General features: G+C 33.4%; 1 protein-coding gene across 3 annotated transcripts; it reads left to right on the plus strand.

Annotated features, from left to right (window-relative positions):
- The first annotated feature begins 619 nt into the window (after positions 1-619).
- On the plus strand, positions 620-6,982 carry LOC120090360 (protein ROOT PRIMORDIUM DEFECTIVE 1). 3 transcript variants are annotated; one of them, XM_039047970.1, is made up of 2 exons: positions 620-3,847; positions 6,525-6,982. In XM_039047970.1, exon 1 carries the CDS (start codon positions 891-893, stop codon positions 2,148-2,150), a length of 1,260 nt encoding a protein of 419 aa, XP_038903898.1. In that variant the 5' UTR covers positions 620-890; the 3' UTR covers positions 2,151-3,847; positions 6,525-6,982. The 3 variants fall into 3 exon arrangements, with proteins under 3 accessions (XP_038903898.1, XP_038903900.1, XP_038903899.1); XM_039047972.1 differs by having other exon boundaries at positions 6,682-6,982; XM_039047971.1 differs by lacking the exon at positions 6,525-6,982 and having other exon boundaries at positions 620-2,308; positions 2,928-3,647.
- The last annotated feature ends 5,604 nt before the right edge of the window (positions 6,983-12,586 follow it).

Raw genomic sequence — 12,586 nt, forward strand, 5'->3', positions numbered from 1 at the left:
ATCTCTCATCTTCCTGGTCTCACTTATAAACCATCTTCTCTTTATATATCGATCACTTTCTCTTTTTGGGTCTTGTTCTTATTTCACCTACTCTCTCTCTAGGTATCTCTTTCACACTCTCTCTTGGGAGGGCTCGTTGCATTTTAATCGTCTTCAACGTCGTCACTCTCTCCCTCCTAGGTACGCGATTCTCTTCATTTCATATTATTCACCTTTTTTTCCCTTCTGTTTTATGCTCATGGATTTGGGATTTTCATTCTGAAGCTGCTTGCTAAGTTGGGAGGACTCACTGTCGAAGAACAAGAACAAAAGAGGGTAAAAAGAAAAAAAAAGTTTTCGTGGAAGTTGGTCCTCTGGAAAAGAAGAAAAAGAATGAATGACGGAAAAAAAGAGTTTTGCCGAAGTTGGTCTGTCAGAGAAGTTGTAGTTGCACCAAAGAAAGAAAGAAGTGTCATAAAGAGGAAGGAGGAAGAAATAAATCAAGGACATATTCGTAACTTCACCCAACCATGATATTAATAAAAAGTCACTTGACATTTTTTTTCCCCAAAATATGGGTCATTTAATATTTTGAGTCTCTAAAATAGGTTAGTTGTTCAAAATCATTAAACAAACATCATTTTGAAAAAGCGAGACAAAATCTCACCTATTTCCTTTAATTTGGGTCATTCCTATCAAAATCCGAAATAAATCGATCTTGTGTTAATTAAAAATTGTTTTGTTTTGATTTTTTGGTTCTCCCTGTAGTATAGTTGGAGACAGTTTGGTTTGTTTGAAATTGATTTGAAAGGAGCTGTGTTCTACTGTTTGTACTTCAAGTCAGCAACAATTCTACCCTTGTTCTCGTTCTTCAAGTTTTAAGTAACCACAATACATGTACGATTTCATCAATGAGGTATAAAATTTCACTTGAATCCGCATTATCTCTTTCAAAACCTAAAATTTCCAGAATCCCATTCGGCCCCTTCAATCATTTCTGTCAAAGGAGATGGAGAAAGCCAGTAGAAAACGCACAAACTCGATTAGAAGACAGAACAAGGGACCTCAAGCTCGACAAACTCGCAACACAATTCCAGAAATTCAGGATCATCCTCAAACTCCGCGAGCTCATGATCGATCGGAAACGCGGCCCTTTCGTCTCCTTACAAATCATGTCTCGATGGCGAAACATTGTTGGACTCAAAATCGGGATTGGGGAGTTCGTTCATAAGTACCCCCACGTGTTCGACGTATTTCCCCATCCGGTAAGGAGGAATTTATGCTGTAGAATCACCGGAAAAATGACCGCCTTGATGAAACAAGAGGAGAATGTTATTAACGATCTCGAAATCGAGACTGTGCAGCGATTGAAGAAGTTGCTAATGATGTCTGTGAATGGGGCTCTTCATGTTCATGCTTTGAGACTAATCAGCAAGGAATTGGGGTTGCCTGATGGGTTTGGAGAATCGATTCTCGAGAAGTATTCTGATGATTTCAGACTGGTTGATTTGGAGATTGTTGAATTGGTTGAGAAACATGAGAATGGAGCCGTGGCGGAGGTTGAACAATGGAGGGAGAGAGAGTTTAGAGAGAAATGGCTGAGTGAATTCGATGTTAAATATGCATTTCCTATCAATTTCCCAACTGGGTTTAGAATAGAGGGAGGTTTTAGAGAGAAATTGAGGAATTGGCAGAGGCTTCCATATGCAAAACCATACGAGAAGAGACAAGGCTTTGGTTTTCGTTCTTCTGGGGGGATGCAGCGCCACGAGAAACGAGCTGTGGCTGTTCTTCATGAACTGTTGAGCTTGACTGTGGAAAAGCTGGTTGATATTGAGCGGCTTGTCCATTTTAGGCGAGATTTCGCCATTGAAGTCAATATCCGCGAGCTTCTACTGAAGCATCCAGGGATATTCTACATATCAACCAAGGGGAATACCCAAATCGTTTTCCTTAGAGAGGCTTATGCTAAAGGGTGCTTGATAGAGCCCAATCCAATATACATTGTTAGAAGGAAGATGCAGGACCTTGTTCTGTTGGGACGTCGACACACCAAGCAGTTGGAATCATCCATGGAAATCAAGGAAAATGACAGTGCAGCCTATAATGGAGACTGGTTATCTAAAAGTGAAGGAAGCTGGGTTTTGCCAATACTACAGGGCTTTGATTGAGGGATGGAGTTCAAATATCTGATGAAGATTTGATGGTTTGTGCATTATTTGGGGGTGGGTGTGAGGAAGGAACTGTGTTCATGGTGGAATCAAGTTGATTGTCTGATGATGTTTGAATGTCTCACCACTCAAGAGGGACAAAGAAACCATCCTTTAAGGTCATTCCTTCAAACTTCCATATATTTTTTAAAATCTATTCAAGGGTCTTGAAAATTTGAATATATAAGCAATTTCAAAACTATGTGCGAGCTCCGTTCACTATTTTAAAAATCATACTAAACTCACCTTAAATCATTACTTTGTTTGGTGATAAAGAAACTAATGTTTTTTGTTGTCGTCATGTTTTTATCAGCTTCCTTCATACTTCGTTTTATTATGTAAATTAAGTAGGATGATATGCAGTTATGGAAATACTTGATGGTCCTTCTTTTCTCGAGTGAAGAGTATAAAAGGACTCCAATACTTACACTGAATCCATAGTAATCTGCATTGACCTTATTTTTACAATTGAAATATCCTGCATATCATTTTATTGTTACTGCTAGACGTGCTTGTGGTATTTTCAGTTAGATTAGACCATATTTAGGATCACTTAGCTGGAGTACTTTTAGCTGGTTAGAAGCACGTTTTTTAAACCATTATTAAACACATTCTCAATTGGGGGTCTTTTAAAGTTTTTTGGAAAGAGAATGGTTCTGTCTTTTGTCTCTTTTATGAGCCCACGAATGAAGGAGCTGGCATTTTATATTTTTCTTTACTAACTGGTAAAATCAACAGACAACACAGAATTTCTTGCTGCTGCTTAAGAGGCAGGCTTCAGCAACTATTTTTGTAGGACTCGTGCTTATTATGAAGCACCAAACCCATGGACAAAGCTGGCTGATTTAGAAAGCATATGGAAACAACCAATCTGCAAAAATGACAATGGTTTCACATATAAAGCAATCGGGAAACTTTTTTTTTTTTCTTTCTTTGGATAAGAAACCAATCTTGCATTAAGAAAAATGAAAGAATTTACAAGGGCATATGATAAAAACAAGCTTGCAAAAAGAGACCTTAACCGATTGCAAGTAGGAACTACAATCCAAAGAATCTCACGAAGCTGATAAGTACAAAAAACATATCAACCTGTCCATAAAGACACCAATAAACCTCACAACCACCCACACCTCCTCCAAAGACTTCCCATCTCTCTAAACATTCTACTATTCCTCTTGAGTCACAGTATCTACAAAATAGTACGCGAACAAGTCGGCCAAAAAATTCTTCCTTTTATCTCGAAAGGGGGACCCTGAATTTGAGACCCATTTTATTTCATCTTTATTTGAATGGTTGCAAGTCCTCTTTGATTATGAGCTGGCATAACACAAGTGTCAATGAAATGAAGTTTGGATGGAGAAAGCCTATAAAGGATTGCTGGTGGGCAAAAAGTCTTGTGACCCTCCAAGAAATTTGGTTATTTTGTTTGAGACAACCTTGGTGAAAGAATAGAAACAACCAACAGGGATTGTGTTTATGATGAAATGAAGAACTTGTTGGCTAAAGGACTACAAGTTTCTCGGACTTGCTTCCCTCAATCAGATCATCACATTGGCTTCAATCCAAGACATTTACTAAGAGGATCAAAGGAAAAGGACATGCTTCTGTTTTCTTCACTTGCAGTATGTTTGATGATCTTCAGATTCAATAAAGAAGAGGTATGTGCTGTTCAACTTTAACTATATAAGTTTCTTTATATGTTATGGCTTAATGGAGAATGGGCTTTATTTATTTATTTATTTTTGATATGTGTGAAAGCACTGATATGAGAATCTCTTGTCCTCTCAAATTTGATGATTTTCTGTTCTCTTTTTGGTTGGTTGGGAGTAGGGGTGAAAAAAACCCCGTGAAAGCAGGCTGAAACCGCTCATCGGTTCGGGTTGAAAACCGATCAGTTTGGCGGTTCGGGCTAGAAAATGTAAAAACGAATTTTTACGGTCAGATTCGGGTTATGAATAAAAAATAGACTAGAAAACCGAACGGGCCGATATAAGATATATATATTAAGTGTCGACTACTTTACCAAAAGCATGTGTTGGCCAAGTTGGTGAATAGGTCGCACACACATTATTCTATAAACCGAGAATCGAGTTGAGCAACCGTCGGTTTCAGCGGTTCAGTTTCTCATTGAGTTCGGGTCGGTTCCGAATCAAACTGCTTACACCCCTCATTGGGAGCTTGGTGTATGTGGCTTATAGTCATACCTAAAATTAAGGTGCTTTTTTAGATTTGCGTTGTCTTATATGAAAATGACTAGATAAAGTATTCACTTGTTCAAATTTGTAATTAGGGAGTGTTTGGTGCGTGATAAAAGCAGATAATTGAGTTGAGTTGGTAATTATTATCTGGAGAGTTAAATTGTCTGTGTTTGTTGTGCAAAGTTGAGTTGAGTTGATAATTATTGTCTGTATTTGTTGTGCAGGGTTGAGTTGAGTTGAGTTGGGGTAATTGATGCAGCTTTTGTAAATGAATTTGATTCTTTTTATTTTTGTTTGGTTTTGTTATGTTTTGCTTTGCTATTGTTGATTAATTTTCAACTATACACCTATTTTCTCAAATCTTTAATGACATAAACTGGACAATCTCAATTTTTATCTTAATTTGTAAAACATAATAGATTATTTTCTATGAATACTTTTCAAAAACTGTAATAATTCTAATTCTCTTCAATATGTAAAACATACCACTAAAATGCATGTCATATTGTTGCTCAATTACTAATGAATTGGTATATTATATATATATATATATATATATATTGAATCTTGCTAGTTGAACATTATTATTTCACATATTGTATACATGAACTTGAAAAAGGGGATAACTTAACAGTTTATGTTTATATAATATGGATCATATATCTGGAACTGAAGTCGTACATAGAATAATGACCTTCCATTTCATAATGATGGTGAGAATGTGAGTGTGGTACAATAACATTGTTCTCAACATCAGAAAAAAATATCAACTGACCGAACATGTGGCTGTTCAAAAAAACAAATTCACAAAATATATGTTTTCGGGTTGAAATATTAGGTGGGTGAGTCTAATGGGTCTGAGCAAGTAGGCGTGTGCAGTATCGTAGCCGTTTGTCTTCTGGTACAGCTAGGAAGAGGTCCGTTTTTTATATGTTCGTGTCAATTATATCAATTAGGTCACATCTATCATCCTCAGTGAGCTCTTCAATACCAAATATGACATGAACTACCTCCTTTCGATGTCCAAATTCCATCTCATATTTCTTGGCTTGTCACGCAATGAGTCTGTCTATGTGTGTTGGTTGTATATCAACGGTTGATCGCATGATGTCGATCATTTAATTCTGGAATGTGAGTCGTTTCCTTTTACACCCTCTAGATGGCTCCACTGATACGTTTGTTCTGCTGGTGAAAATATCTGGTGCACTTACTCTCCCCATGGACATATCTACTTGATCTTCTTCCATTACATCCTCAAGCAGTTGGGTTTGTTCATTATCAGGGTAGGGTATTCTTGCGATCCTAGCTGAATCTGGTCTTCCATTTTTTGAAATGACGCCATCACCCCTGGAGGCTTGCAATAGTGTCTGGTTGCCATGTCCTTCCCAAATACACTTGTGAAGGGATAAAAACCCTAAGGCACAGCGAAAGCGAAAACACAAAACTCAAACGTATTTAAAATTGGCATTTAAAACAGAATAATTTTACATTGGAATAATTTTTTTTAAAAAAATAGATTAAGCAGACAATTCAAAAACATAATTATACAGGGAAGAAATCTTACTTTGCAAACCTTTTGACAGTTGAATTTCTCTATTGGGAATTGGGATTGGGCACCACCACTCGGAGTCCTCCCTATTCAAATTGAGGAGATGAGAATTGTGGATTTTTTTATTTTTTATTTTATTTATTTATTTATTTATTTTTTGGAATTAGGAGGAAGAGGAAACACAAAAAACGTAGAGAATTTCGATTAGAACAATTGATTTCCTTTATCTTCTTTTTTTCTTTTGTTTTGATACAGAGAGAATGGGAGAGGATCGACGTGGGATTCATTCCATGCCCTTAGGGGAGTTACATTTTATTTATTTAAGATTAAATAAAATTATTTATTTAATTTAATTTAATAAAACTATTTATTTTATTTAATTCAATAAATAAAAACAATAACCATTTAAATCATATATGAATGATTCCCTCTCACATAACCTACCGTTTTAATGTGCGTCTAATACAATAGTTGTATTCTCTAACTTTTCTTTTACATTTATTTGCATGCTTATTCCTTATAAATTAGCATAATTAAATTACTAAAAATCTGTTTTATTTTTGCTGTGCATGTGCATGTTCCAACAAGTGATATCAGAGCAAGCTTTTAGTACTCAATTATTGTTAATGTTGAAATTGGTGGGTAATTATTCATGTGATGATGCTACAATGGATAGTTTCGGGTTTTGGCATCTTTTTTTCTCTTCCAATTTGTTATAATTATTGTGATTTCCCGGTGATTTAAGGACTTTAATGTGTGAAGAAGAGTCTCTAATTTGCTAAGAGTCATTAGAGTTGAAGTTTGCCTGTAATTTCAAGACGTTTAGAGCAAAGTACAAGATGAAACCGAAATAGAGAATTGGTGCTTAAGCATCGAGGAGCAAGTAAGCATTGTCCGAGGAGCGAGGTCGGTTCAAGCTGCTTGCACCTGGTTCGAGTCGATTTTAAGAGTTCAAAGCGATTCAAGTCAAGCTTCAAATTATCATTGTAATAATTTAAGTTTGTTTAGGATGCCAAAATCGATCCATTTTAGTGTAGTTTATTTAATTATGCATTGTGAATGTATGGATTAAATAATTTATCTGTTGTGTGGATATTGTATGCTATGTAGATTTAAAATCTCACCATATAATAAGCATGTAGTATGCAATAAAAGTATGTTATAAGTGTTATAATATATATAGTATGCATGTTTAGGGTTCTATAAGTTATAATATAAGTTGTTATATTATTGCATGGAATAGATGATTATATAATTGTTATATAAAGCATGTTAAATGCATGTTATAGGTTTATTTTCTATTTTATAAGTGTTATAAAAGGAGATGGACTTTAAAATTTATAACAAAGATAAAATCAATGCTCATTTGAGGTTAACAAATAACAAATTATTTTAAATAGTTTAAATAGGTCGTTATCTTGTAAAACTTTAGTTACAAACTCATCTGGGCTAAATCTTGTCTAAGGCTGGAGGAACTTAAGTTGACAGTTTACGGAATACCTGCTACTTGGGGATTTGAGCCGGTTCTTAAACGTTGTTAACGCAGTTTTATGAGCATGCATGAGAGATGTGAAGTAATAAATTAGTTTATCACTTAGACATCGTAGGTTAAATCCAAATATAAACGTTAAACTTGGATAAATACCTAGACTTAAGTTGTATTTATTAGCTGGAATATACCTAAGTAAAAATTTACCCAAAACAAATAGAACACTTTAGTGCGAGATTAATAATATATACGATATATTATTTTTAACTCTCACGTCCCTAAGAGTTTCACACCGTGAGATCCATGCTCGATTTTATGTCTCTTTTACAACGAATGCTCCGTTCGAGTAGTGTTCGCATGGGTCAATAATAAGGCGAATAAGGGAAGTAGCTCATAGTAAGTGGGTGAAGGAAATGTGTCAACATATCCTGTGGTCTCTTCCATTAGGTTGCACCGTGAGATTTCTATGTTCTACCTGCGTGTCTTTTTTAGGCGACCACCTATTTGGAGGGTTATAACATAGGGATCAAGAAACCCCCAAACTTCATAAATGAATAGGATTTCTTAATTCCATCTTCAATATTGTCTTCCAATTTGGGAGCTTATTGATACCATTCTCTGAAATTTGAAAATGGAGGGTTACACTGACAAGAGTTACGAAGTGTTAATAAGTTCTTGACTGCCCCTCAATAAATAATAACTAAATGACTATAGGAATAAATAGTTATTCTAGTATTAGTAATTAGTCAAGAATGTCTTGCTTCAGTAAATGAGTATTTGACTTCCTCTCAATAGCATCTATTCTGACTCATTAAAGTATCGTTGCAAATAAATAGTGAAATTTGGGTACATTATTACTTTTGCTAAAATTTGATTAGATTTAAAAACAATTTATTTATAGAATTTGTTTATAGATCAACATGTCAAATTCTTCTTTTAAAATACTCATTTTCGATAAATTTAACGGTAAAAATTATTCAACATAAACACAATATTAGCAAATGATGATCATAGGTTCGTTTTAATAGGGTAATGTTCTCTAACTCCTAGCTTATCTGCAAACCAAATTGTTTGGAATGCTTATGCATATCTGATGTTCTAGCTAAAAAATACGAGAGCATGGTCTCCGCCAAAGGGGTCATGGGTTCATTACAGACATAGTTTGGACAAGTCATCAACTACGATACTCTTGGTGATGTTTATAACAACAATATAAAAGATAGAACCTCTGTTAGAGAACATATTCTAGATGTGTTGAAAGTAATAAACAATACTGTCATAGATGAGAAATCTAAAAAAGTACAACAAAATAAATATGATTTACTTGTTGTTGAAACATGTTTAGTGGAAAATGATAAATTTACATGGATATTAGATTCAGGGGCCGCTAATCATATTTGCACTTTCGCTCAAGAAACTAGTTCCTAGAGACAGCTTACAGAAGGTGAGACAATCTTTAAGGTAGGGATCGGGGAGGTTGTCTCAACTAAAGCAGTGGGAGATGTAAAGTTGTTCATTGAAGATGGATTCATTTGACTTGAAAATGTATTTTATGTTCTTGCTATGAGGAGGAATTTAATATCTATCTCATATTTGCTAGAACAAAAGTATAAAGTTTCATTTGAAGTTAATGAAGTATTCATTATTTCAAAAGGTATTAAATATGTTCAGCAAAACTTAAAAACAACTTACATGTGTTAAAACCAACTGAGGCAAAAGTTGTTTTAAATATAGAGATGTTTAAAATAGCTTAAACTAAAAATAAGAGGCGAAAAGTTTCTCCTAATGCCTATCTTTAGTACTTAAGACTTAGCCACATAAATCTCAATAGGATTGGGAGATTGGTTAAGAGTGGACTCCTAAATCAGTTAGAAGATAACTCTTTACCTCCGTGTGAATCTTGTCTTGAAGGTAAGATGACAAAAAAACCCTTAAAACTCATACATTCAGATCTTTGTGGTCCAATGAATGTCAAGGCACAAGAAGGGTATGAATATTTCATCAATTTTATTGATGACTATTCTATATATAGCAATGCTTACATGATGCATCATAAGTCCAAAACTCTTGAAAAATTCAAGGAGTATAAGACAGAAGTTGAGAACCTATTAGGTAAAAAGGCTAAAACACTTCGAATCAGATCAAGGTTGTGAGTATATGGACTTGAAATTCCAGGACTATTTGGTAGACGAAATTCAGTCTCAGCTCACAGCACTCGATACACCTCAACAAAATAGTGTAGCGAAGAGGAGAAATAGAACCCTGTTGGACATGGTTCGTTTGATGATGCATTATGCTTAGTTGCCTAATTATAAATATTATATTATTATTATATTATAACTCCCAGTCATTTAGTGTACGTGTGAGGTAGTTATTGTAACTCTCTTTCCCTTTCCTTCCTCTTATCTGTGTTTTGTGAAAACATAAAAAGGGCAACATAGAGATACTATCTACTCCCTCTCTCAAAGAAAATTTACTCTCAACTTCTCATTGTCCTCATTCCTTTCCTAAAAAACCAAGAAGGAGCCCACACATCCTTGGTTCCTTGTTCTTGAGAATAGCGAGGTGGTCGCATGGTGATGTCCAGGAGTTTTTGGTTGTTGCATTCATGCTATTCTGTAAAAGAACGGAGTTCTTGGGTTCTAACATTTGGAAAGGGATTTCGTGAAGAAAGATTTCTACAAGGGTAAGTATTTTTTCCTCTTCCTTTTGCTCTCTCTAGATTACATGCTTAAGGGTGAATGTTTACCTAGTAGTTTTTTAGTATTCTTTCAATTGGTATCAAAGCTAGGTTGTATATTTGTTTTTTCAATTTGAAACGAAAATCAGAGTTTAGATGGGTGAACTTTTTGCATCGTGGATGTTGGTTTTTGCAAATAGATGTTTCAAATTTTGGCACTAGTTTTACTGCTTTAATTCGATTAAAGTTGTAAGGGCTCGTTGTTTTGGGCATTTAATTATTGCTACTGAGTCTACAAGTCTGTATCTTGAAGATTGGCAAGCATTGCTCATGATTGAGTCTAGAACGGAGCAAATCAGACAAAGATCGAAGCAGAGAGTTGCATTTTGTGTTGGAGCATAAAAGACAGCATTGTGACGCTGTGATACAAAAAGCCCAGTATAGCTATACAGGCCGAGTGCAGCAACGTTGCGAGGAGTGTAGCATTATGCCACGCAATGTGCAGGTCAGCATAGCTACGCTCGGCAAGAGCATTACTATGCTCTGAAAGGTTGATGCATGTGTAGGCGGTTTCAGATCATGGGTTCGAGCCTGGAGGGTGCAATTCACCTTTTTTTTTTTTATTGAAATTTCCTATTTTTTTTAATTTATTTTAATTCGTTAAATTGATATAATATTGATTATATTGATTTAATTTATTCAGGGTGTCAAAATTTGGTCCATTTTGCTACTCATTTAATATATACGTTTGATGTATGGTTAAATATTATATGTTGCATAAAGTATGTCATATAGTTTTACAATCCCATATTAGGATAAACATGAATCATGCATCATATTTACTATAAATATTATATTATATAGTTGCATGATCTTTTAAGCATATACATGCATCATACTTTAATATAAATGTTATATTATATGTTAAGCATGTATTATTTTCATTAATGATTAATATAATGGTTATATTATATGATAAAAATGGTAATGCATTGAATATGACATTATTTAGTAAATATAAAAGGTTGTATTTGATTAATGTCATTAGATGTATGTTATAGGTTTTAATATTTCATTAATTTTTAAAAGTTATAAGTTTAATGAATTAGATTAAAATCTATAATCAAGAGTTGCATGCTAACATAGGTTTTTATTGATTTTAAATGGTTTAAATTTAATTCACCTAGACTTATGTCAAAAGTATTTCTAATATGATTAGAAATAGGTCAATCTTTTATTTTCCTTTTAATAGGATTAGATTTTGTGCACGTGCGATGCCAGTGGTTCTTTTTTTAAAAATTTACTTTTAATAGGAGTAATATATATCTCACAAATTAAATTATACAAAATTTATGAGATATTTGATAGGCGACAAATCTAAAGTTAATTTGCGAGATATGTATATTGATATTCTTTTATTTTATTTTTTTATTAGTAATAATCTATTGTTAATATATATGTTTTAAGAAATATACTCATTTTGAAAAAAAAAATTACTACTATTAAAATTAAATTTTAAAAAGAAGAACCACGTGCAATGCACATGCATAAAATCTAGGTGTACTTCAATATAGGATTGAAGAATATCTACAAATATCTCATAAATTAACTTTAGTTTTGTTGTCTATCAAATAACTTTCTCCTACTAAGTGTATAAAACTAAAACATATTTATCAAAATAAAATGTTATACAAATCCTAGGCAACATTACTTTGTAAATTAATACAAAAAACTTAGTGTGGCAGACTATTGTAAACTACCACACTATAATTTTAAATTTTCAACTTTTATACAAAAGTTGAAAAAGAGGAATAAATACAAATTAAGAGAAGCTATACGTTATTTTATCTTTGTAACAAAGAAAATATTGTTATAAAGTGTAAAAAGGATACAAAACTATTAGCATTCCAAAACTTTTGACGTTCCATTTTTAGTTATATAATAGTTTGCTCAATCAATATAATATTTATAACTTAATTTAATACTTGTAACATAAAATAAATTAATTGATAAAATTAATTCTTGAAATAATTTGAGAAACCCTTTTAGAATTAGATTTTGAAATTAATAATTTTTTAAATAATTTTTTTAGAGGGGAAAATTTTAGTTGATGATAGGTAATTAAAATTTAGTGTGGAAGATAAGAATTTAGTGTTAGACATATTTAAATAATAATATGTTTAATTAAAATATGGGTTATGTATGTGGATTAATAATTTATCACATTGAGTTATTTTATTAGATTGGGCCCTATTATGTGATCTAATTAATTAAGGCCTAGATTCCTAATTGAATATGGACTTAGAAGTCATTCCTAGTTAATTAGGGTTTAATGGGAACCCTAATTGAACTAGTATATAAAGAGACCTTAGGGCTATGGTCCCCGATATACCAAAACAATAAACACTCAGTCTTTCTTCAATCTCATCTAGAGAGAGATCCCACTAAGGGCATTCGAAGTTTTGGTTGAGGAAGACCATA

The sequence above is a fragment of the Benincasa hispida genome, chromosome 11 (genome assembly GCF_009727055.1).
Source record: "Benincasa hispida cultivar B227 chromosome 11, ASM972705v1, whole genome shotgun sequence".
NCBI classification, from domain to species: Eukaryota; Viridiplantae; Streptophyta; class Magnoliopsida; order Cucurbitales; family Cucurbitaceae; genus Benincasa; species Benincasa hispida.